Genomic DNA, 27,370 nt, shown 5'->3' with positions numbered 1-27,370 from the left:
ATTCTGCTTTTTAAGGCATTCTTCTCCTCATTTGCTTTTTGCATTAGGCCTAAACTGGGTTTTTTAACATATTATTTTCTTCAGTATTTTTTTTGTATTTCTTTCACCAAGCTTTTGATTTGGTTTTCATGATTTTTTACCCATTGCTCTCATTTCTCCTCCCAATTTTTCCTCCACCTCCCTGAATTGCTTTTCAAAGTCTTTTTTGAACTTATCCACAGTCTGAGCCCATTTTCTATTTCTCTTGGAAGTTTTGGATACAGAAGCTTTGATTTTATCATCATCAGAATATGTGTTTAGATCTTCCAAAGGACTGAAGTAATTCTCTATGGTCTGATCCTTCTTTTTCTGTTGTTTACTCATTTCCTCAGCCCAAGGCTAATTTACAGGACTTCCAAGGCTTTGGGATTGTTTTTTTGGGAGGGAGACACCCCACTGGGACCTTTATTCTTCCAAGGTCTTAAACTCTCTAGCCAGTGCTTTGATATGTAGATGACCACAGCACTGCCCTCTGCCCTGAGGCTATAAGGCGGGATCCAGCTATCTTAGTAAGGAAGCCTAAACTGCACTCTGAGTCTGAATGTAGGCAAACAGCGGAGTCCTGCCCCAGGAAGAGCAGAGAGATCTATCTCTGCAGACTTTCCTTACCTTCTTTGGGAGTGCAGGATGCTTTCTCCCGATTCTCGCTGCAGGTTCTGTGGTCTGTGCTCCTCACTCCACACTCACCCAGGTGCAGCAGAGTTCTCTCCTCTCCCCTTCAAACTGTTGCTAGTGATCTCTGGGCTGGACTGGGCTTTGCTGACCTGCTGGGCTGGGCTGCACAGTGGCTTTTTTCCCCCACCCCAGGTCTTGGTGAAGCACACCTTTCCTGTGGAGGTTCTAAGTTATCTTGGACTGGGAAAACGTATCACTCAGTCTTTCTGTGGGTTCTGCCCCTCTAAATTTTGGCTAGGGCCCTCATTTGTTTGTTTTTTGGGGGGTTGGGGGGTCGGAGTTGTTGGGAAGTGCTGCCTTCACGCTGTCATCCGATGCTTTCCTACTCTTAAAAGAGAATATGCTTCCTGATATTAAATCTTTTCGTTAAAATAAATAAATATATATGATCTACATATGTTTTATATTTTATTCCAAATAAATGGTAGGAAAGGGAAGTATGAGCAAAATTACATAGAATCATAGATCTAGAGCTGGATGAGTCCTCAGAGGCCATTCAACTAAAATCTCATTTTATAGATGAGAAAAATGAGGCCCAAAGAAGTTAGATATCTTACACAGAGTAATTGTCAGAGGTAAGATCTATATCCAGATCTCTGCTTCTACAGCCAATATTCTACCATGTGGCTTTCCATGAGCCTAGGATTCTATGATCTTAAACACTGTAATTTAAGTTGCTCTGAAGTATGTGTTTTCAAAGAAATTGCTCTACCAACTCATGCATTAAAGAACTAGAAACTACAAAAAAGGAAATTGAGAGGTATGATGTAAAAAACCCAAGATATAAAGCTGTAGGAAATCAGTTCTGGACTTCCTCTCTTTATCAGAAATATAGTGGTAACTTTCTTTCTCCGTTTCTGTTCTCAGGAAGACAAGGAGTAAGGTTCTGGTTTTGCTTAACAGAAATCTGCACAAGATGATTCTGAACTATATGTATTCATTTTCCAAACAGAAGCAATAACAACCCCTGCATCTATTTTGTACCCATCTACCTATCCCCTTTCCAGCTATATCTCTGTGGCCTATTAAAATTTCCAGTTTTGGATAAATTGGTGGGCTATTAGTTGTTATAAAGAACTGATGTCAACTATGTGGTAATCTGGATCTTTTTACAACTTCCAACTGTCACATGTTCCTTGTGGTTTGACCATGATTTTCATATTATATTGGAAATTGAGTTTTAAAAGTTTGCTCAACTGAGCACAGGCCCTGGAGTCAAGAGGACCTAAGTTCACATCTGGTTTCAGACACTTAAAAATTATTTAGCTATGGGCAAGTCACTTAACCCTATTGCCTTGCAAAAAAACCCCAAAAAACATTTGCTCAAGGACCATCAACTTAACAGGTATGAATAGAAGAACTCCTAAAGGCTGGAAGAAGGACAAATAACTGGCTTTTTTTTAACCTAGAGGATAGGCCCTTAAGATGATGAGCTGACTGACCTAAATTATAGGGGATCCTATAATTTAGAATTCAAAAGGACTTTAGAAAAAACACTCTTTGAGGTTCAGAGGACTTGGATTCGAAGTCCTCAAAGTCCATCCTGGCTCTGCCACTTTTAACCTGTATGACCTTAGATAAATTACCTAATCTCCCCAGTCTCAATTTATTCATTAATAAAATAATAAGGATGACCTTCAACATCTTTATTAACTTTAAATTTATCACCTTATTGAGTCTAATACATTTGCTTTACAAATTAAGACACTAAGGAAGTTCTTAGTGGTAATTTAAAGCAGAATTAGGATTCAAATCTAAAAACTTTGGATTCTAAATGCAGTGCACCATCCATTTCTCCTTCACCATGATGACCTGCACTTTTATTGCATGAGGGCCAGAATCTTTGAATCCAGTAAGTTTCAGCCCTAATTTCCTGCTCTAAGGAGTGAGTTTAATACTGAAACTCTTCCTAGTCAAAAAGGAGGTTTTTGTTCCTGTTTCAGACATTCTTCTTCCTCACTTCATAAGTTTGAAGATACCACATATTAAGATAGTGGTTGTCCGGCACAAATACTCTAGTGTTTAAGCTCTTCTTGTGAAACTTATTCTTGTTTTTCTTCCAATCTACTATTATACTGTGATGTTTGCTCCCCAAATGTAGCTCAGAGGTCAGTACTTGAAAAATTACCAGAGGCAGCAGAATAGTATAGTGGAAAGAACACTGGATTTAGAACTAAAAGGACCTACATCTGAATCTGTGTTTTGCCATGATTAAGGGACCAGTTAACTTTTCTGGATCTCAATTTCTTCAATTGTGATTGTTCTAGATGATCTGATAAGATACTTGCAGCTCTAATCATAATGATGATCTTGTTTCTATTGGAAATACATTCATCCCAAGATATATTCACAACCATTTTTTTTAAATCCCCATGAAACCCTTGGAAAAGAGTGGCAGAGACTGTGATTCCTCTTGTAGGCAGAGCAATGCCTAGAGATATCAATGATTTCATAATGGCAGAAACTTTAGACATTTTGAAGACTGAAACTGTCATTCTTCATCTTTGTATACCTATTGCCCAGTGTGGCTTTCCTGTTTTATCCCACAATCTCTTAGTTGGAGGGGACTTCAGAAGCTACCTACTATAGTCCAACCTCATATATGAATTTCCTTTATTAAAAAGGTTTCTGCAGTTTTCTGAAAGAAAACTAGTGAGAGATAGCCCAATATTTTTCAAGGCAGCTCACTCTGTTGTTGTAGAATTTTTCCCTTAGTCAAGGTGAGCTCAAATCTTCTTCAAGTTTTGACTGATTCTATATGTATATTAAAGGTCAGGAATGTGGTTAGACAGGTAGGAGATTCAATGGCCTTGCTTCCTGGATTTATATTATCTATGTGCCTTTCCCCTTTTCCATGACATATATGAGTTGTTTAGAGAGAACTAGCATCTTGGAGTGAGGATTTTCTAATTCAGAAATGCTTATCTACTCTTGGTGTCCACCTGTCTCCCAAGTCTCAACTTTGGCTCCAAGAAACTTGTAGCATGTGCTATGGCCAATGTCTGAACAGAAAGTCTAAAATCCCCTTTAAGGTAACCAAAATGTTTCAGATCCATCAGGAAATAGGGGAATGTCTATCTCAAGCATGTGAAAATTTCCCCTATGGAAAGAGATAAGAAAAAAATTTGTTCCAATGACCATGCAGGTGACAGGTACTATGGAGTGCTTAGAGCTTAGTGAGACATTGAAGATGTCAAGGTCATCCAGTGCATGTTGAGTCATAGCCAGTCATCCTCACTTTTGTCTTGCCACTGGATTTTAATGACTCTGGAAGAAAGACTAAGGCTGACAAGTTTGTGCTACTCTGCCTCAATTAAATGCAGTTCATATGAAAGTCAAAACATTGTCCTGTGATTGTCTTTGGTCCTATTCAAAAATGAAGGTTGAATAAGAATGGCATTTACAGGGGAGGGGGGAAGAAATTTTGAAATAGAGAAGCTGAGCAACCCCAAAATTTCACACTTGGTTGGGTAAATAGCCCCTAAGTAGATAACTGGTTATAGTGTAGACTTCATAAATTAAAACCAAGAGGCATTGGGGAATGCTAACCATAAACTAGAGTGAAGTCTCTGATAGGGAGACTCAAGGCCTATAAGAGAAAATTTAGTACAAAGGAAGTCTTAAGGTATTGACTACCTAAGAAGTTCTTCTAAGTTCTAAAGAATTTGACTCCTGGGTAAAACTATCTCATGGAAATGAAAGACAATGTATAATATTTTCCTGAAAACAATAGGTAAGCTAAATATTAGACCAAAAAAGAATTAGTAGTTTCCTCTACCCTGTTCTCATGTAGTGTGACAAAAGTAAGGGCTGCTGTTTTCTCTAAAAACTGTTTACAAAATGAAGAAGCCCTTAGGATTATGACCCAAATTGAGAGCTTAGCAAGGTCAATTCTCCTTGAAAGGAAAAGATAGCTATAGCCAAGGATATTGGTTAAAGAACAATTTTTTTTGCTTAAAGATTTTATTTAGTTTGAATTTTACAATTTTTCCCCTAATCTTACTCCCCCCCCAAGGCAATTTGCCAGTCTTTACATTGTTTCCATGGTATTGTTTTGAAATTGAATATGATGTGAGATAGAAGTCATATCCTTCAGGAAGAAAAATAAAGTATAAGAGATAGCAAGTTTACATAATAAGATATCAGTTTTTTTTTGCTAAATTAAAGGTAATAGTCCTTGGTCTGTTCAAACTCCACAGTTCTTTCTCTGGACACAGATGATATTCTCCATTGCAGGAAGCCCCAAATTGTCCCTGATTGTTGCACTGATGGAATGAACGAGTCCATCAAGGTTGATCATTGCTCCATTGCTGCTGTTAGGGTATACAGTGTTTTTCTGGTTCTGCTCATCTCACTCAGCATCAGTTCATGCAAATCCCTCCAGGCTTCCCTGAATTCCCATCCCTCCTAGTTTCTAATAGAACAATAGTGAAAGAACTACATCTTTGATATACCTATATTTGGCAGACTATTTAACTTGGGGATATAACATAACCGACAGAGCAATGTCTGATGGAGACAAAGTATCTAGAGGAGATCTGCTCTAGGGGAGCAGGTTCTGTTGTACTATGATGCTATCAGAAGGCATTAGTGATCCTGCCACATTGAAGGCATGAGATACTCTGAACATGTGTTTACAGCATGTGCGTCCCATCCACTTAAATTTCTTTTTTTTTTATTCCCCATGGATGGCCTGTGTTTTTGGAACCAAGTGGGGAATCTTCATGACACTGTTTCTTTTTCTCTGAACTTAAACCCTTCTGTCTGACTTGAAAACATTGCTGGATATCTGAACCTAGTAGTTACTTTTCTCTTCCTATTACTTTAGCAAAACTATTGGCTTTTAATTACTTGTGTTTTTTTTTTAACCAACCATTCTCTTAGGGTTATTGACAAAACCAGGGGGGTTGAAGCCAGGAAAGACAAGGCAATTTAATCAGTATGAGACATTTTTACATTGAATTGTATACAGGAACTATAATATTGTTACCAAAGTCACAAATAGCTGAGCACACTAATTTCTGTTTTTCCTGATCATTTATTCCTGAGGCAGATACCAAAGCTTACTTGCACCTTGTTCTCCATTCTCTACAACACACTGGTTGACAGGAAGAAACAGCTCTTTTCTTAGTAAGAGATGTAAAAAAGCCAGGAAAAAAAAACACCTCAAAACAAAACAAAACCTTATCTGTTTCTGATATTCCTGCCCCTTTCTGTCTTTCTTTTACTCCATGATTGCTTAGGTTTAAATGCTACTTTTCTGATAGTGAACTGGACTGATGGTGATTTCTTTTTTTTCTTTTCTTTTTCTTTCTATTTTTCTTTTTTAGGTTTTTGCAAGGCAAACGGGGTTAAGTGGCTTGACCAAGGCCACACAGCTAGGTAATTATTAAGTATCTGATGCCGGATTTGAACTCAGGTACTCCTCACTCCAGGACCAGTACTCTATCCACTGTGCCACGTAGCCGCCCCTCTGATGGTGAGTTCAAAGCAGCAAGTATTGCTTCTTGGTTTCTTGGTTAAGAATAAATGCAGAAGCAATAAGTAGACATTAGCTTGGACTAGGACGTAACTACAGGTGCAGTACAAAAAGAGCTGAATTTGGAACCAGAGAACCCAGGTATAAGTTTTAGCTTTTTTGTATTACCCGAATTTCAATTAATCTGACTGAATGACTTAAAATCTTTGGGTCCAAAATGTCTTCATCTATACAATGTGAATGTCAATTATCTCTACTATCTCTTCCATTTCCAAATCAATGAGCCATTGAACACCTGAATAAAAGGTATAGGAGAAAAAAAATCAAGGGAATCATTAATTTTTCACTCAGTTCAACCTTTGAACTCATGAGGAAGACTATCATAAAGTGAAATGAATGTTGAACTTATGATCAGAAGACCAATATTAAAATCATAGCTCTTTCACTTATCCATGTCATCCTGAGCAAATCCTTTCATCTCACTGGGGCTCAGTTTCTGTGTAAATTAATAAGATAAATCTGCCCTATGTCAAAGCCTTACTTGTATGACCTTGGCTAGTCATTTCATCCATCTCTGTGAGCTTAAGACTCCTTACCCATAAGATGGGTTAGTAGTATTCCTAACTCACAGGGTGGGTTGAGAGTATTTTGTAAATCCTAAATGGTAAGACTTACATGAAGCACACTCCAATGAGTACTGAGGGAAGGCATATGAGAAATAATCCCTCTCCTTGGAGAGTTGAAAATCCAGGAAAAGGAAAGAAGACATATCCAAACAACTAGAAGATAAAATAATTTTTAAAAATTTTTTTTAAAATGTACAAGAAATTGCATTAACAAAGGGGGAATCAACAAAGGCTTCATGGAGGAGTAGGTGACAACATCTGGGTCTTGAAAGTTAGGTTGCATTTTGATAGAAGAGGGAGGGTATTTTAGATGAAGGGAATAATAGTACATGAAAAGATTTGGCAGTGAGGAATTATAAATTGAGTGTAATTTGACCAATTGAACTGAAGTATACAATTTGTGGAGAAAAATGGTGAGAAATGAAATTGAAAAGGTAAGCTGAGGCCAGATTACAAATAATGAAGTCCTTGAATGGACTTTTTGCATCCAGAAATCACTGAAAGATTTTGAGTCAGAGTGGAGAAGAGAAGTAGAATAGAAAAAAATAGAATGATTACACCTATAGATTTTAATAAATTTAATCTATCATCTATCTATCTATCTATCTATCTATCTATCTATCTATCTATATCCATCCACATGTACCCCCCCCCCCCCACACACACACACATAGATAGATATTCCTCATTTTTGAAGAGGACCAGTGACTTCATAGAATGATGTCTTGACTTGTTGGTAAATTGGATTTAAGTGAGGAAGAGTTGCACAAAGTCATCAGCCTCACTCTTTTTCTCAGATGCATCGAAACCCAATGATAAGACAGTCAGGATGATTGGTGATGACTCCAGATACTGTGGATGACCTTGGCATCTTCTGTGTATGTTGAAGCCCTAAACACTCCACAGTGTCTGCTACCATGGATGTCATGGCTGTTGGAAAAATTTGTTCTCATCTACCCATTCCACCAGGTGTGAGGGCTTGCCAAGACCTTTTCAGAGCTTGCTCATTCACTTTTGGTGGTCACCTTTTCCTCCAAATCTCACTGTGGCTCCAAGAAACTGTAGCATCAACAATGGCCAAAGTCCTGTAAAAGAAATGGAAGCTAAACCAAGTTGAAGGTAACTAACAGGTCTCAAACACATCAATGAGGTAGGGGGATGTCTACTCCAAGAATGTGAAAACATATGTATGTATGTATTGGAATGAGAAGAAGACTGCAGGTAGAGAGACCTGTTATGAGGCAATGAGGTAATCTTCTTGTCTTGTGCATTATTCAAAAGATTGAATGAATTGAAATTTAATTGAGTGAGATCCAGTGAAAACTTCCTAGGACATATTTTGGGTTAAAGTATATCCATTTCCCCTGATAGCTTACATAGCACTCTTGTTTAGTTAGCTCCAGATTTGGCACATCTGGTCATGGAAGGGACCTTAACCTCAAAGGTATTCCCACTCTTACAATAGATCATTAATTTAGGACTGACTAGAAGGGATCTTTACAGTCATCCCATCCAATCTCCTTATTTTATGGATAAAAAAGTTAAGTGATTTCCTTAGTTATACAATTAGAAAGTATCAAAGGTTAGATTTGAAGCTAATCAGAATTTCTGACTTCAAGTTTTAGCCACTGTTATTTCTGTCTCTTTGGCTTTCAAGTCCTTTAAAAAACATTTTTGCAAGGCAATAGGATTAAACCCAAGGTCACACAACTAAGTAATTATTAAGTGTCTGAGGTCAAATTTGAACTCAGGTCCTCCTGACTCTAGAGCTTGTGATCTATCCACTGCACTAACTGGCTTCCCCTAAAAAATTTTATTTTTTTAATTATAGATGAAGTCTTTTTTAAAAATCACTCTTCATTCTCTGACTTGTATCTCTCAACTTGGTAGAAGTTAAGCAATAGAGATTGGAAACCCAATGGGAGCTCTTGAGGGCCTGAAAGGCCAGTTTAATCCACTTGAACAATCCAGAGTTGGTGGCTGCTGCCCCATCAAAGAACTATCTGGGACTCTGATCCTATAACTCAAGTTTTCTTGACCTTCTTGCAACATCTTAAGAGCCCAGAATGTTTGAATAGCCACGCTCTGTTAGATCCAAAACCATTATTAAACAGTTTGAGTGTGTTCTGCATTCTCCACCTCTCTCTCCATTCCTTTCCTTCTCTCTCCTCTCTCTCTCTCTCTCTCTTTCTTTCTTTCATTCTCTCTCAGAAAAACCTTTCTTGAGCACTTACTCACAATGCTAAAGTTCCAGATCTTCCCTGTGTGACTCATGGGAGGCAAACTTTTCTCTGTGGGAAGTTACCCTGCTGTGCCTTTCCTGTGCAGTTCCTCTAAGGACTTTCTACTTTGCATCAAGAACCAGAATGTTTATTAGATTCCAGTACAATGTACAATGTAGTGTTTGTTCTTTTTTTGAAGCAATGAGTGATTGTAAGACAAAAGAAAGAGGAGCTATTTCTTCCTCTCCATAGAATGAAAGCTACTCTACCAAGGAAATATTTACCAACTCTAAAGAGAGATAATAGCTTCCTTCTTCACTGACTAGTCAGTCACAGGGAAGAAAAGCATGTTTCTAATCAGCTCTGAATGGGACCCAAGTTGTAGGCTGGATTTCACTTTAATCCATCTTTGAGTTAAGGTGAAAGGAAGGAGGGGTATCACAGTCTCACAGAGCAGAGCTGATTAAATTTTCCATTTCTTCTTTAAGACTTGGGGCTTCATTTTCTCCTGCTGAGTCTCAGATGGGTCCTCTGAGCCAGAACCTTATATTATCTGTAGATACCTTTGTAGAGGCAACATGGTGTCATGGAAAGAGCATTAGATCTGGATTTAGAAAGGCCTGTGTGTGAATCCTGACTTTGCCTTTTACTAGCTATGTGAGCACAGGCATGTCATTTAGCATCTTTGAGACTTAGTTTCTTCATCAGTAAAGTAAGGATAATGTTATAATATGTACCTATCTCATGGGTTTCATGTGAGGGAGACTCTTTTAAAGAATCAGAAAGAAGCCACTGAACCACAGTCGGGATCAAACAAGATTTGGCAACTTCCACAATAAACTATTCCTGATGAAAAGAGCAGAACTGAATAAAAAAGTTGACATTCAAACACAAGATTCAAAGGTAGCATAAAAAATGTAACATGACAGAGAAATCATAAGGTATTTTAAAAGGTTGAACTATTTATATTCCTTTTTTTGGGAAGATGATATACATAATTCCTAAGAACTTTTTATCTTTATTAGGGCAGTTAGAAGGAATTTACAAAGACAGAAGGCACAAGTGTGAATTGATTATGTTGTATCTAAAAAAAAAAGAAGGCGTGAAAAAGAGTAATGTGTTGGTAGAAGGGGGAAGGGAAAAGAATGGGGGAAATTCATATAAAAGAGGTGTACAAGAAAGAGCTTTTATAGTGAAGGGGGAAATGAAGAGAAGGGAGACAGGAAACACTTGAACCTTACTTTCAATCAGAATTGGTTCAAAGAGGAAACAATATGTACACTCAACTGAGTTTAGAAATATGTCTTACCTAACAGGGAAATAGAATGGGAAGTTTAAGAGAGAAACTGGGGAGATAAGAGGGACAATTGTGATGAAAGGGAGGGCAGATTAAGGGAGTCAGTGGTCAGAAACAAAACAGTCTTATGAAGAGAGGGATAATGTATAAAAAGAGAGAGAGATAAACAAAAGAAAATAGGATGAAGGGGAAATACACAATAATTATAAGTGTAAGCATGAATGGGATGACCTCACTCATAAAATGGAAATAGCAAAATAGATTAGAAACCAGAATTCAACAATATGTTGTTTTCCAGAGACAAATTTGAAACAGAATGACATAAACATACAGAGTCAAAATAGGGGTTAAAGCAGAATCTATCATACTTCAGTTGAAGTAAAAAAAAAGGCCGGAGTAGCAATCATGATCTTGGACAAAGCAAATGTAAAACTAGAATTAAAAGAGATATTCAAGGAAACTACATTTTACTAAAAGACAGTTGCTACTATAGACAATAAAGTAATATAAAAAATTTACATCAAACTCTGATAAAAACCTCAATTCTTAAATATATAGGAAGTCAATTTACAAAAAAAGAGCCATTCTTCAATTGATAAATGGTCAAACTATATGAACATACAGTTTTCAAAAGAAAACAAAGCTATCTAGAGTCATATGAAAAATATCCTAAAGACAATTGAATAGAGAAATGCAAATTAAAACAACTCTGAGACACCACCTCACATCTTTAAGATTGGTTAATATGAAAGAAAAGGACAATGATAAATGCTGGAGGGGAAGTGGAAAAATAGGTACACTGATACATTGTTGATGGAGTTGTGAAATGATACAACCAATCTGGGGAATAATTTGAACCTATGGCCAAGGACTATAAAACTGTAAATCTTCTTTGATGCAATAATACCACTATTAGATCTGTATCCTAAAGAACTCAAAAGAAAGTGGAAAAAGTAGTGCTCTTTTTGTGTTTTAAGAAATGATAAACAGGAAGTTCTCTTGGGGTGGGGGAGGTAACCTTGGAAAACTCTATATGAACTGATACAAAGTGAAGTGAGCAGAACCAAGAAATCATTATTCAGAGTAACTATAATATCATAACGATAATCAGCTGTGGAAGACTTTACTACTCTGATCAATATGATTAATATAATTTTGAAGGATAAATGCCACCCACCTCCAGAGAGAGAACTAAGTGCCAAATGAAGTATAACTTCTCACTTTATTTTTCTTGCTTTTTTCTTTTGTCACATGGCTAATATGGAAATATGGTTTGCATGATTTCACATGTCATATTGCTTGCCTTCTAAATGAGGGGGGAAAGGAGCTACAGGGAGGGAGAGAATTTGGAACTCAAAATTTTTTTAGAAAAAAGAAAGCTGATGACTAAAAGTGTAGAGTAAAATATGCTTCTCAGAAATGGCTTATATATTGATTTGTTTCATCTAATTATTCATATTTATTATAAATATTTATGCATTGAAATTAATTTGACTACAAATGGATACTAAAAAGTTCAGTTATTATAATGCTGTACTGTGTTATAGTTTCATTAAAACATTTACATGAGTGATATTTTCATTTTTTAATGGTAATATGAAGCATTCACCAAATTTAGATGTTAGTCTAAACTGAAATGGCTTAAAAATACTTTTAATGTGAAATATATCCTAAAAAAATTAAATAATATGTAACTAAGGTAACCAGAAAGCTTTGAAAATAAATATTTGATTGGACTGCCAATGTAAACATTTTCTGAAAATGAGTATTGTCATATAATAATTAGTCCAAGTTATAATAAGGAAAAGAGAAATCATCATGGATCATAGGAAAATAAATTTAGAATTGGAAAGAAATTTAAAGACCTTCAAACCCAATGTCCTAATTTTAGAGAAGAAGAAATTTCTGGGAAGTTAAATAACTTGCCGAAAGTGACAGAAGTACTAAGTGTCTCAGCCAGGAATTGAAATTATGTCCTCCTGATAACAATAAACCTTGATGAATGTCTTCATGATGTCCTTTAAACATGAGATTATACCTGCAAATATTTGAATGTGTATTTGTATAGAGGCCTAAGGCCTCAACCTGAAATCTTGTCTCTCTCTCTCACTTCTACCCTTACACATCGGGGCAACTAGGTGGCTCAGTGGATAGAGCACTGGCCTTGCAGTCAGAAGGACAGGAGTTCAAATCCAGCTTCAGATATTTGACATATACTGGCTGTGTGACCTTGGGCAAGTCATTTAACCCTGATTGCCTTCCATCCAGGGCCATCTTCAGGCATTCTGATTCAAATCTGGCCACTCAACCCAGGGGGCTCTGGAGGAAAAAAGTGAGACTGGTGATTTAGCACAGAAATCCCTTTCCAAATCCAATCCATATGTTTGTCCTGACATCACCTCCTTGATGTCATGGTCTTCAAGAATGAAGGACAAACATTGTCATCACCATTAAACAAGAATCTTTATCTTGGCTCCTTGTGGTGGGGAGGTGAACTTGTTTTCAAAGGCTATTCCAATGAAAGACAAGTTCTAGTAGATCCTACCAAATAGGAATTGTTTAGTGAAAGAGCAGCCTTTTAAGTATGGGGATGGGGTGGGCGTGGTGAGGAGGGAGGGTTTACTATCAAGGGTCTGGGTAAGGAAGGAAAAAGGAAAGGAAGGGAGAGAGGGAAGGAGGGAAGAAGGAAGGAAGAAGGAAGGAAGGACAGCAGATGGGCAGGCAGGCAGAAGGGCAGGAGGGAAGGAGGGGAGGAAGGAAGGAGGGAGAGAGAGAGTGAGAGAGGAAGGGAAAGAGAGAGGGAGGGAAAGAAAGAAGGAAATAAACATTTATTAAGCAATTACTATTTTCAACATTCTGAGAATTGGGAATTCAAAACCACAAATGAAAATGTCCCTTCCCTCAAGGACCTTCTAATAGGTGAGACTATTTCATAAGGGCTATGAATGGAGCCATAAGTAAGTTGATTATTATAGCCTAAACAAGGGTGGCATTTATTATGTTAATGTTTCTAATATCACAGCCAATTGGTGGGGGGCATTTCCTGTGCTCCAGGACAGATGGTCTATTAGGTAAGGTCCTGGTTTCCTAATGGCTAAGATAGGATGTGAATCATGTGACATATACCCATATAGTCCATTATAGTGGGTTAGGCCAACTTTTCACTCAGTCACCCACTAATCAGGAAAGTTTAGCTCTAAGGTTACAAAACTGAGGGTATTAACTACCCTAAAATGAGGGAGGACATAGTTTCCTCATGGAGGAGGGACATAGTCTCTGGAGGTCTACATTAGCAGAAGACTCTTCCTGCTGAGAAGAAAGGGAAAACAGGGTAGATATCAAGATATCTATTCTGGGTAGGTGGTCTGGTGGTTTGCTTGAAGAATGTAACTAGGTAGCTAGGTGACCCAGGTGATAGTGCTGAACTTGGACTTAGGAGGAACTGTTTGAATCCTGTCTCATCCCAGCTGTTATGTCACTGAGCAACTCACTTAAATTCTTTCAGTCTCAGTTCCTTCTGTAAAACTGAAATAACAATAGCATCCATCTCACAAGCTAAGTCTCAAAGGTGATATGTAAAGTAAACCTTTGTAAACCTTAAATCACTATAAATAATAACTATTATTATTATTATTATATTGTTACTATGCCTCAGTGAATTAGTCACTGAGTCAGGAAGACTAAATAATCTTTAAAAAAGAATGATTTTGCCTTTCTTGTTCTCTTTTTCTGACTATTAACCTTATTGGAAGTCTCCAGTTTCTCTGACTTTCCAAGAAAGGAAAGAAAGAATATCTCTCCTCTTTTCCCCAGAACCTCTCTTGGCTGACAGTTAAATAATAGTTTGTGTTTGTCTAGATGAGCCTGAGACTGCATATCAAAGCCTCCTTGCCTCCTCTGCTTCCTGTTCTGCTCCTTAAGTACTGTAATGCTCGGTTCCCTCAGTGAGCTGATCTAGTGAGAAGGGAACTCAACAAAGATCCAAGGATGGCAAACTTGTAAATTCAAGAGATTAGAAGCTCCTGGATTTGGGTGCTAGATACTTAGCAAGTGATCTTGGAAAAGATGATCACTGCCAGGAAGATGTTAGACTAAGATATCCAAGTCAGCATGAATTGTCAGGGAATCCTAACTTGTGAGTTGTATAGATAATCCCATTCTGAAGTGAAAGAGAAATAATTTTTTCAATAGTCCTTCAAAGTGTTTCACATTTTAATGTTTAAAATATCAAATTTCACTACAGAATATAATAGGAATACTGGGTGGCTATATCATATTTGACAATGCCTATTTATAAATCCTTAGAGTTTTGAGCACTTCTTTAGTGATAGAGAAAATGAATGGTAGTACTATACCTAATTCATTTTGTACATTGAATATCTTTTCTAAAAATGGGAAAAGAATATCTTTTGCCCTATCCTGAGCTGCTCTGTACATATATAAAATGACAGTTGCTGTTTTTCAGCCCTAGCAAAATAAACCCAGCCATGAGGCTCACTGCCACTACTTTGGCTTGCCGACACAGCCCTCCCAGAATCATTGAGGAGAAAAATCAATCTCTTTTGTTGTCAGCAACTATCCCAGCTGAGCCTTATAAATCCAGGGATCTGCCAAGAAGAAGTTGCAATGGAAGAAAATGCAGTCAGGTTTTGTTTTCATGCCACAAATGCAAAGCTATGCAAAATACTTTCTCCAAAACTGGAACGGTGTGTACAAGGGATGAGGAATTTTGAGTTCCATTTCAGAAAATAGCAGCCTATGAAACTTCATTGTTGTCTGACTCTTAGTGTTTGTAAAATGGTTATAAAGCCACCTCCACAAACCTCATTTTGTTGACTTGCCTAAAATAGGAGAGTTCAAATAAATTGACTTAGAGGTATTAAGGAAGGATTCTAGATTTTTCAAAAATCACTTCAAAATACTGTGTGCCTTTGGGGTGCAAATATGCAAAATTACAAAGTTCTTCAAGAAGGAAAAAAGTTACTGTGTCTGTGAGAATTAGTCATTCTGTATGTATGTATGAGGCTTTCCAGACTCAATGGGGTAGGGCCAAGTTATCTGAACTTCCATTGGGTTGATACCAATGGGATTTACTGGTGCTGAAAAAGAGCATCTGACACTTTATATATGTACAGAGCAGCTCAGGATAGGGCAAAGGATACTCTTCCCACTTTTAGAAAAGATACTCAATGTACTTGGAAATGGAGTGAAAGTAGGAATAGGAGTAAAAACATTTGCATTACTTATCTCACAGATTTCTACTGAGGAAATTTAAATCAGGTGTTGATCATGACAATGCTTAAATTATCATTATCCTCCTTCTCATCATCATAATCATCAAAGTCCTGGGGTATGAGATGTTTGGGGTAAATGACTAAAAGGGAAATGCATTCCCAGATATTTGCTTTGGAACATTCTGAGCTATTGTTAGAAATGATGGGATTGAAATTTGGGGCCTAATAAAATCTTCCTGCACATTTTTCACCAACCATCTCTCATTCAACTGTGTCTCCAAGAAAGTAAGTACCTCAGATGATGACTTCCTAATACCTGGTCCTCTGTCCCTAATCACCCGGTTCTTTTACCTTCTACAACTTTCTATCCTTACTTTTTCCTAGTATTATTAACTAAGTCTTCTTTCCTCCTACTAAATGAAATGCATTTGCTGACTCTTCTTGGAATTTGTGTACTGTATTGGGCTATTTTCATGTCTCTCTTGATATATTATTGTCATTCTCCAAGCTTGAACATGAAGGAATGAAACTTCCTGCTTAGACATGTAATGTATAGCATGTTGGGGGTTTTTTGGTGTTTTTTTAAGTGACCTGCCAAAAATAGGAGAGTTCAAATGGGTTGGCTTAGAGGTATTAGGGGAGGATTCTGGATTTTTTTTAAAAGTGGCTTCAAAATACTGTGTGCCTTTGGGGTACAAATATGCAAAATTACAAAGTTCTTCAAGGAGGAAAGAAAAGTTTCTGTGTCTGTGAGACACATTCTTTTGTTTGAGGCTTTACAGAGCCAATGAGGTAGGGCCCAATTATCTCAACTTCCATTGGGTTGGTGCCAATGGTATTTGTGTGTTCACTCTAGGTGACTGGGAGAACTTTGAATGGGATATTATTGGGAACCTTCACTAATACAGAGGAAAAGAGGAGTACATAGTTATGAGGAACACTGAACTGAGGAGACTAGCTTCAGTTACAAAGATCACCTTGTCAATTGGGGAGCAAAAAATATATTTTTCCTACAGTGTGGGGATTTTTTTGGTCTTTTTTGCCTTTCTTGTTCCCTTTCCCTGATTATTAACCTTATTGGAGCAAGTTGCTTAACCTAGTTTGTCTCAGTTTCTTCATCTGTCAAATGAACTGAAGAAGGAAATGGCAAACCACTTTCATGTTGTTGCCAAGGAAACTCCCAAATAGGATCATGAAGAGTCAGATACAACTGAAACTAACCAACAACCACAAAAATTTGGAGAAAAGGTACATCCCAACATGAGAGTGAGGATAGCCTCTGAAAGTGGCTGCCTTAGTCTTTAAAAGGAGGGCCAGTTTCCCCCAGTGAACTAAATTAATGAGAGGGGAGGGACTTTGCTTCCTCTGCTCCCCTCTTTTACCCTGGTTCTGAGAAATAGCCTGTGATTGTTTCTGTTCTGTGTTTGTCCTCAGTTTCAGATAGTAGAGGTGATCCTCATCAGACCTGGAGCTGAGCCCATGGAAACTTTGCAGCCAGGATTACAGGAGAAGTGCTAGGAGTTAAGTCTCAGAAGATTGGACTTGGACTTGGGGCTGTGTGCCCTCTGGGAACTGAGCTCAACTGGGAATCTAATCCCTTCCCTTCCTAGAGACTGAAGTGGTGCAGGAGAATAAGGGGGGATTATTCTTCCCACATCCTTTGTAAAAGCTGCATTGGGTTACACTCAAACTATCCTATATTGTACAGGTATTATCATTCCCATTTTACAGAGGAAGAAAGTGGAACTCAAACATGAAGTGACTTGCCCAAGGTGCTGAGTGGAACCTTTTGATTCTAAGTCCTGGTTCTCTCTCTGAATCATCCCAAATGCTATGCTTCCTTCTGTGTATATGGACAAAGGAGATTTTCGGTTTTTTAGGTTTTTTGCAAAGCAATGGGGTTAAGTAGTTTACCCAAGGCCACACAGCTAGGTAATTATTAAATGTCTGTACTACTGACTCCAGGGCTGGTGCTCTATCTACTGCGCCACCTAGTACCTAGCTTTGAAGCTAAGTACGAGGAGGGGAAGTTCATACATCTCTAGAGCCCCAAAAGAGAAAAGAGAGGAGGGAGGAAAGACTGCACCTTGCCCTTCAACCTTTTCTATGATTGTATATTTTATCCCAAACTACAGTATTTAGAATGCTTCACTGACAGTTCCATCTGGTTAGTTTATATTTATATGTAGATTCTGGAATCCACCAAAAAAAAATGCTTAAGACACAAGCCGGTCTCTAAAAAACCAAGACAGTCATCAATCTTGTATTTCCATGTAGAAGAGGAAACCACATAGGCTATAAATAATCAAGGTTTTTAGGACATGGACTGTATCATATATAGGCAGACAGGGCAGTGAATGAAGGTGAATGAAGCCACCTCTTCTTATTTTTAAATTGAATTTTTAATTTTATGTAATAAGGCATTAGTAAGATAAAAAAGATGACTGCACATGAAATGGTAAATCTACTATGCACAACTTGCTATTCCTTTCAAATAAACAACAAAATTATTTTAAAACTTTCATTAGAGAGTTGAGAGGATAGGGGCTATGGAGGGATATAGTGTATTTTTATAAATTGATGAGGGTGGTTTTGCACATGAAACCAGATTCTTGACCTTTCAAACAATTGATCCAGCAATCAACTTTTAAAAAATACCATCTTATATTATGGATGGTCTCCCATCTCCTACCTTCGTGTTTTTCATGTGCTGTTTTCCCATGCCTGGAATGCACTCTTTCCTCATGTCTTCTTTGCTTCCTTTAAATTTCTTTAAATTCCAAGCTCTACCTCCTTTATGAAATTAAGTGATCCTATCCTTTCTCCCTATTGGTATCTTCTATGCCTCCAAATTACTTGATATTCATTTTGCATATACTTAATTTTTTGTAGATTTTTTTATTTTTCCAATTGCATGTTATGAAAGCTTTTCAACATTCATCCATTTGCATATTTATAAGTTACACATTTTTCTGCCACTCTCCCTTACCATCCAATTCCCCTCAGTGGTAAACAGCCTGATAAAAATTTTACATATACATTTGTGTTTAATATATCTACATATTAGTCATTTTGTATATGAGGAATTAGGACTGAGGAAAAAGAAAGAAACCCATGAGATTGAAAAGAAAAATATAAGAAAATTGTCTTAAAAATGAACATAGTATCCATTCAGACTTTAAGGGTTTTTTCTTTTTTCCTCTGGATGTGCATGGCATTGTCAACAATGGGACTTCTAGGGTTGTCCTAGATTCCTGAACTGCTGAGAGGAGTTACATCCTTCATAGTTGATCAACTCACAATGATCTTTTGATTCTGCTACCTTTGCTCAGCATCAGTTCAAGTAATTCTTTCCATTCTTCTCTAAAATCCAGTCATTCATGCTTTCCTACATTGTTCAGTAGTACTCCATAACATTTGTATACTATAACTTGTTCAGCCATTCCCCAGTTTATGGGCATCCCCTCAATTTCCAATTCTTTACCACCACAAAAAGATTTTGCATTCTGTTTTCCCTAGTAGAATGTGAAGTCTTGATGAGTGGGGCCTCTTTTGTTTTTGCCTTTGAATCTTTAAACCCTAGTTAATTTTAAATAGTCACCTACTACTGCATAGTACCATATTTCCCCAGGTATAAGATGCCCCCATGTATAAGACATACCTTAATTTTGGGGCCCAAATTTGAAAAATGTGTATTACATAAAGTTATTCAACTCAAGTTTTATTCATCATGAAATTCAAGGATTTTCTGCTCATAGCTTTTAGGCATCTTTTGGGCAAGTCTGGTGCATGTACTTATGTTTAGTCCATTTTGTTTCATGAACTTCCCATAGCCAATCTTGGATTGTCTTCTCAGTTGGAGGAAAACCAAGCTTACATTCAACAGCATGATTTCTATTCACTTTTGCAAACTAGATTACTTTGAACTTGAATTCAGTACTGTACAAAAATCTTTTCTGAACATTTCTGGACAGAATATGGTAAAACATAATCTAATATATCGGTAATGTGAAACAAGGAGCACAAAGACAGGTATGAAAAAATGGGAAATGCAAGTAAAAAAAATCTACAATCACTTGTATAATATGTTCCCAGTTTTTAGACCCCATTTTTTAAAAAAATGGTGAGGCTGGGGCAGGTAGGTGGTACAGTGTCCCTGGAGTCAGAAGTACCTGAGTTCAAATCTGGCCTCAGACACTTAATAATTATCTAGCTGTGTGGGCTTGGGCAAGCCACTTAACCCCATTTGCCTTGCAAAATACAAAAATAAAGAAAAAAGAAAAAAAGAAAAAGGGTGAGGCTTATATATGGGGAAATACGATATATATATATATATATATATATATATATATATATATATATATATATATGTAAGTACCTAATATGTGTCAGACACTGTATTAAGCACTGGAGATACAAAAAAAAAAAGATAAAAGCCATGACCTGTTCTTCAGGGAGCTCCCACTGTGAAGTAAAGCACTTTAATGCTTAATAAATACTTCTCAAATAAATGATGGGGAGATGAGGAGAGAGGTCAACTTAAGCATTCCCTGATTCTGTCCATAATTGAGATCACTCATTGTCTTGTTTAATATATATATATATATATATATATATATATATATATATATATATATATGCAAAAGACATCTATTACTGAATCTAGGAGGAATAACACTTCACCAAGCCCCCTCATTTAAGAGATGAAGAAACTAAAGGGCCATACAAAGCCAAGGCTCTGTCTACCAAACTAAGATCCATCCTCTTCCATTACCCTTAATGCTTTTTTTAAAATTTAATTTCCCTCCTTTCTCTGGATGATAATACAGGGATATATTTGATACAATTGAAGAGCAGAAAATTCTATTAAATAAGTCTACTTAATGAAATACATATATTTTTATTAAATACAGACTTTCATATAAGCCTTAAGTGCATTTGAGGATTTAAAAGCCATAGGTAACTTTGCATCACTACAAATGTAATTGCTACATATGTTGGTACATTCCTTCGGTACCTTAAATCTACCACACTGGAGACAGAACAGAAAATTAATAACATAAAATAAACCACATTTAAGCAAAAGGGTGATATGGGGGTGGGAGGGAATCAAATATCACATATGAAGACATGCTTACAAATAGTTTCCCCATCTCAGACATCCCACAGGGCCTTTAAAAATATATGAGGTTATACAGTTACCTTCATAGATATAACCATTTAAGACATTTTATTCCTGCTAGAATTAGCTCATTATTTGAACTGGGCCAACTCTAGGGAACTCATTTTTAATCTTAAATTCTTGCAATCAGCAAGGGAGTTCTTTTCACCCAGTGAGCTAGTGAAACTTACTGTTCGGAAACTCCCTAGTGGACTATATTTCTATTTCTCCTTCACTCTCCTCTGCTGGGGAAAAGGCTGTTCTGAGATACTAAAGATTCAAATCAAAACTCCACAAAGGCTGGAATTTAATTCAACTCTGTGGTCTCTTGTGGGAGTTCTGGGTCCTCTTGGATGGCTTCAAACTCATCTGTCTCTTCTGCCTTTGCCCTGTAAATCAGGGGTGAGCAGCTGAAATTGATACAGCAGGCAAATTTTTCTTTGGAAATACCACCTTCAACATGAATAACCATCTGGACTCCAGAAAATATGACCTTGTTAACTGCCATCAATGGGACTTGCTCCAGGTATTTCAAGGTCAGTCCATTCACCCACACACTGCTGCTTCTGCTCAGGATCTTCAGACAGAATGTCAGGCAAACATTCTCCTTCTCCACATACGGTTCCAGGGATATATGGCAGCGAGAGATGCCAGGAAGCCTGAATTTGAGATGAGCATTCTGGCCTCTCCCAATGACTAGATGTGTAGTGTCATGCTCCAGGTGATGAGGGATGTCTCCAAAGATTCCTTTGTCTTGGTTAGGATGATAAAGGGCTATTTGAAGGACAGTCATTGACCTCTCCATGTATGTAGAGAGAAGCTGAGACCCTGGAATCAACCTGTGAAGGGACATAAGAATGTGGATTTAAATAAGTGGATTGATATATACTTGTTCCCCAGATTTGCCAGTGTGTGTATGTATGTATAGACATATGTATGTATTAGGAAGAAATACACAGGCCTAACCAACTTCAAATGTGATAGAATACATCCTCCTAGTACCTCTCCAAGTGTCATCAAGCAAAATTCAACTTAAGTATTTCCATGAACAATGTAAGCCTACTTAATTCAATTCAACAAATAATTTAATCTCACAATGTGCCAGGCAACCTGTCTATTCTGAAAGAACAACAATAAATAATGACTCAGTGTCTGCCCTCACTGAGTTTATATTCTACTATTGGGAATGTAATGTATACTGGCAAGAAAGGTAAATGAAAGGAAGTAAATAAATGGCAGTGGTGGTCAGAAAAGATTCTCTAAGAACAAGGTCAGTGTTAGAACAGAAGTTAGTATATAGGGCCATAGGATTTAGCATTTAGATGTTTAGTTTAGATGAAGTTTTAGGGTGTTTAGTTCAACTCCTTCCTTTTTCAGGTAAGGAAACAGAGGACCAGAGAGGGTCAGGAAGTGAAACCAGGTTCTCAGATTTCAAATCTTTCAGTTAGATCAAAAACTTTCACATTTGCCTTGGGTTGACATGGAAATTCAATGGACACCTCAACTCCAATCCATTTTGTTATTAATTTACATGGAGGGGACAGCTAGATGGCACAGTGGATAAAGCCTTGGAGTCAGCAGGACCTGAGACACTTAATAATACCAAGCTGTGTGATCTTTGGCAAGTCACAACCCCTTTGCCTTGAAAAAAAAATTGCATGGTGATTTTTGGGTAAATCATTGAAATGCTATGGGCTTAATGATACTTGCTTGCCTAACTTCAAAGGGCATTTGAGATGGAATCAGTCACTGAATGCGTTGAAAGCTGAGGGAGAGGAACCTGCAGGCTAGGTGTTGGTATATTTTGATTTTTAGACATAGATAAGTTTTCAGTTTTCTTATTCTTCTGTGCTACCCCATAAGACAACCAGAATGCACAATGGATAGAGCTTGAGCCCAGAGTCAAGAAAGCCTGGGTTCAAATTTGGCCTTAGATACTTACTAGCTGTGTGATTCTGGGCTAGACCCTTTGCCTCTACTTGCCTAAGTTTCCTCTATTGAAAATGGGGTTAATAACAGCATCTATGTCCCAGGATCAAATGAGATAATATTTGTAAAGAATTTAGCACAGCAATCAGCACATAGTAGGCATTGGGTCTCACAGTCACAGGTTGAGGACTTTCTAATCCCTAGGGTGATGGTGATGTACATGAGGAGTCTAACTGTGTTCCTGCTCTGCAACAGTATCATCACCAGAAGGTATCAAGTTACAGAAACTTTCACTAAGAATGATTCAATGCTCAGACAGAGGAATAACATCTACTCTAGGATATATTTGAGGTCTTGAGTATTTGTATAATTTTTTTTTAGGTTTTTGCAAGGCAAATGGGGTTAAGTGGCTTGCCCAAGGCCATACAGCTAGGTAATTATTAAGTGTCTGAGGTTGGATTTGAACTCAGGTACTCCTGCCTCCAGGGCTGGTGCTCTGTCCACTGCACCACCTAGCTGACCCTCATATAATTTTTATATTAGAAGGGACTTCAGAGGTCATGCAACTTCCCCCTGTACAGCTTTACTCAGAAAGAACTAAGTTCCACTCAGGTAACTCATTCAAGTTAGGATAACTCTGGAAAATTTATTTTAGATTGAGCTGAAATCTATCTTTAAATGGTTGCCTGTTGTTCCTAGTTCTATCCTCAAAGGTAAAGTGAAAAAAAGACTAATTTATCTTTTGTATTACATTTCTTGAAATACTTGAAGACAGGGATTATATCCCCATTAAGATTCCTCTTCTCTTGGTTAAACATTTCTAATTACTTTGTGTTTTAGGATTTCCAGTATCTTGACTGGTCTCCTTTGGAGACACTCAAGCTTGTTCACACTTTTCCTAAAACTGAACTGCAGATGTAGTCAGATCAGGACAAAGGGTTACAAAACTATTATCTCCTTTGGCTCAACATCTCAAGAGTTTTTCTGGCTGCCAAATGATTATGTTGATATTTTGCTAGAATCCTAGTCTACTTCTACAAAACCAATTTTTTAGCCATGCATCTTCTAACTCTCTGTATCTGTGTTATTGATGGGACATTCATCCCTCCAACTTATTAGATTCAATCTATGACTTTAACCTGTTGAGAGTTTTTGGATTTAGACTTTTTCATCCAGCATGTCTCCCCTTCATTTTATCACCCATGAATTTCTCTCTGAGTCTTCCTTGACTTCTAGATTTGCCAAGGGTGTTGTCAGTATAAAGAAGATTTCCTCAAGACATAAGGTTCTCCTGATCCTTACATCTGACTTCTTTTTCTGATTCACAGAGCCCACCAGACCACCAAGTCTGTCTCTGTGAAAAGTCCAGGGAGCAGGCTCCATTAGACCTGTTCCTTCTGATTATCCTGGGAATGGGTTATATAGGTACAGGAGAGTGTGACTTTCATGACTTCCACTGATAATTTGTCCTGGGCACTGTTTCCAGAAAGGACACATAGAAAATGAAAGAGTTTTGGGTCCAAATCCTACCTCAGATGTCCCCTACTTCTATGACTCTGAGAAAGACACCTATCCTCCTGGACCTCATTTTTCTCACCTAAAAAATGAAGGGTTGTTATAGATGATCTAGCTTTATCATCCTTAGCTAAAGCAATCATACTCTCTACAGATGAGATATCAAGGTTCAAATTGACTGCATCTCAGAAGGTCACTAGATAATAAGATCTTATCTTAGAAGAGACAATAGGAATCATCTCAGACAACCCCCACATCTTACAGATGAGGGGGGAAAAAAGAGATTTAGTGATTGCCCCAGATCTCCTGATACCAAATCTTGAACTCTTATTTGTGAACCTCACTACTGCTGGTTAGAGTCACCAGATATTGTTAGATATTTCCACATTCATCCGTATTAATGTCTGAAGCTTCATAAACACAGACTAATGAATATCTGAATTTGCTCAGAGAAACTACTGAGATGATTAGCCCTGCAAATAGCAGCCTTGATTTTCCCCATGTTCCTGATTTAGTTACAAACCCAGAGATCCCTTTCAGTAGCTATGAATGAAGTTATGAGAGAGAGAGGGAGAGAGAGAGAGAGAGAGAGAGAGAGAGAGAGAGAGAGAGAGAGAGAGAGAGAGAGAGGCTGACCACATTGGTTGTCATTAAGTCATGTCTGACTTGTAATCTTATTTGGGATTTTCTTGACAAAGATACTGGAATGGTTTTCCATTTTCTTCTCTAGCTAATTTTATAGATAAGGAAAGTAAGGCAACAGAGTTAAGTGACTTGCCCAGGATATACAGCTAAGCATCTGAGTCTGAATTGAACAAAGGAAAAATGAATCTCCCTGACTCCAAACCAGTAATCTATCCACCAAACCACCTCACTGCAATTGAGGAAGGGATTTTATTCCAACTGTACCATCAGGCCTCTATTTATTTTCTTATATTCAGTAAGCTTACATTCCCCCTGATGCTCCTTTCCAATTGCTGAAATCCAACTTTTTCTTACAATCCAAGCTATCTCACTTCTTCCATGAAATCATTTTTCCCCAAACTCACATCCTACAGAGATCTATTTCCATCTAAACTTCTATATCATTTTGTTTATCCTTCTCACTTTTTGTCTTATATTATCATTATTTGCATTTATATCACATTATTATGCTAAATATTATATTGCATATTATTATATTACATTGTATTAAATTTAATTTTAATAGCATGATATATTATTATATTATATTGTGTTCTATTAATAATATAATATAATATATAGGAGAGACCAATGAATATTTGTAGAATAAGTTAATGAGTTAATTATTGAAGAAGCAATCTTGTTCAGTGGAAAGAATCAGTATTGCAAATTTGCTGGCTGTGTGTCATTAAACCTCTCAGGGTCTTAGTTTTCTTGACTACTAGAGGCAACTGGGGAGCTCAGATTATAAAGGATGGGACCTGGAATCAGAAAGACTTCAGTTCAGATCTTGCCTCAGACATTTACCAGTTGAGTGACTCTAGATAATTCACTTAACATTTATTTGCTCTAGTTTCAACTATTAAATGGAGATACATAGATTAGTTAAGAGGATGAAGTGAATTAATATTTGTAAAGTGCTTTGCAAACTTTAAAGAAATATATAAATGCTAATATATTAAAACAAATCTCCCTACACATACACTTAATCCTATTGAATCTTAAATTTTTCATGAGGTTGCACCCTCTATATCTCTATTCTCTCATTAATCTTCAGTCTCTCCCTGTAATCTGATTGCTTTGTTGACTACAAATATGCCCATGTCTCTTATACTTATAAAAATCTCACTTGATCTGAACATTCTTGCTAGCTTTTCTCCAATATTTTTCCTCCCTTTCATGACTAAAATCCTTGAGGAAGTCGTCCATGTTAAATTTTGCTCTTTTCCCTCTCTTTTTTAACTCTCAGTCTTTTTTGACCTCTTCATTCAACTGAACCTGCTCTTTCCAAAGTGTCCAATCATATCTCAATCTCCAAACCTAATTGTCTTTTCTCAGTCCTCTTCATTCTTGACCTCTCTGTATCCTCCTAGAGTCAATCACTGCCCTCTCTCATTCCTAGGTTTTTGTGACACATCTCTTTCCTGTTTTTTCCTCCTACTTTCTCCAACTGTTCCTTCCTAGACTCCTTTCCTGGATCTTCATCCAGGTTATTCTCATTAACCATGGATATCACCACAGACATCTGTTTTTAAGTCTTCTTCTTATTCTATCTCCACTTGGGGCTATCATCATCTCCCATGGATTCAATTATTTCTATGCTGAGATTCGCAATTCTACTTATTCAGCCCTAACCTCTTTTTTAACCTATTGACTTATCAGACCTATTGACTTATCAGACTAAATATCCTGTAAAACATTTTAAACTGAACATGTCCAAAATGAATTCATTATCTTTTCCCTAAAACCTTCCCCTCTTTCTAGGTTTTCTATTACTACTGGTGGTACCAGTATCCTCCTATTCACCCAGGCTCCAAATCTCAGCATTAATTTCAACTCCTCATTTTCACACCTATATCTAATTTGTTGTCAAGTCCCATAATTCTTTTTTTTTAGGTTTTTGCAAGGCAAACAGGGTTAAGTGGCTTGCTCAAGACCACACAGCTAGGTAATTATTAAGTGTCTGAGACCAAATTTGAACCCAGGTACTCCTGACTCCAGGGCCGGTGATTTATCCACTACACCACCTAGCTGCCCCCCAAGTCCCATAATTCTAACCTATACCACACCTCTTATTTACATCCCTTTCTCGCCTCTAAGACAGTCAACATAAGTTGTCAGACTTTTATGCCTGGACTATTTTAATTGCCTTCTATTGTTCTTCCTGTCTCAATCTACTAGCATGCCAAAGTGATTTTCCTAATAACACTGATCTGATGATTGTATGCTTCTACTCAGTAATCCTCAAAGGGTTCCTATTACTTCCGGGATCAGACATAAAATCCACTGGCTTTTAAGATGTTCACAACCTGGCCCCTTCCTACCTTTCCAGTCCTCTTAGACTTGACTAGTCTTTACATATCTATGATCCAGGAATAGTGGCTTCCTTATTTTTCTTTGGACACAATACTGTCTCCTGTCTTTTTCACTGGTTGTGTTTTCTGCTTGAAGTGCTCTCCCCCCCCCCCCCCCCCCCCCAGCCACTTCTGGAATGCTCTTCCCCCACTCC

At 37.4% G+C, this 27,370-nt stretch overlaps 1 protein-coding gene across 5 annotated transcripts in view; it reads right to left on the bottom strand.

Moving 5' to 3' along the window:
• Positions 1 to 20,264: 20,264 nt before the first annotated feature.
• Positions 20,265 to 27,370, bottom strand: part of TIFAB (TIFA inhibitor) — a 112,514-nt gene continuing 105,408 nt past the window's right edge. For all 5 annotated transcript variants that reach the window (XM_074213511.1, XM_074213512.1, XM_074213513.1 and 2 more), the window contains one exon: positions 20,265 to 21,572. In XM_074213511.1, coding sequence (XP_074069612.1) covers positions 21,041 to 21,538 — 498 coding nt within the window. In that variant the 5' untranslated portion in view covers positions 21,539 to 21,572 and the 3' untranslated portion in view covers positions 20,265 to 21,040. The remainder of the gene's footprint in view (positions 21,573 to 27,370) is intronic.

Source organism: Macrotis lagotis, chromosome 1 (assembly GCF_037893015.1).
Source record: "Macrotis lagotis isolate mMagLag1 chromosome 1, bilby.v1.9.chrom.fasta, whole genome shotgun sequence".
In the NCBI taxonomy this organism is placed as follows: Eukaryota; Metazoa; Chordata; class Mammalia; order Peramelemorphia; family Peramelidae; genus Macrotis; species Macrotis lagotis.
The sequence above is the reverse complement of the archived record's forward strand: the minus strand, read 5'-3'. Positions and strand labels throughout refer to the sequence as shown.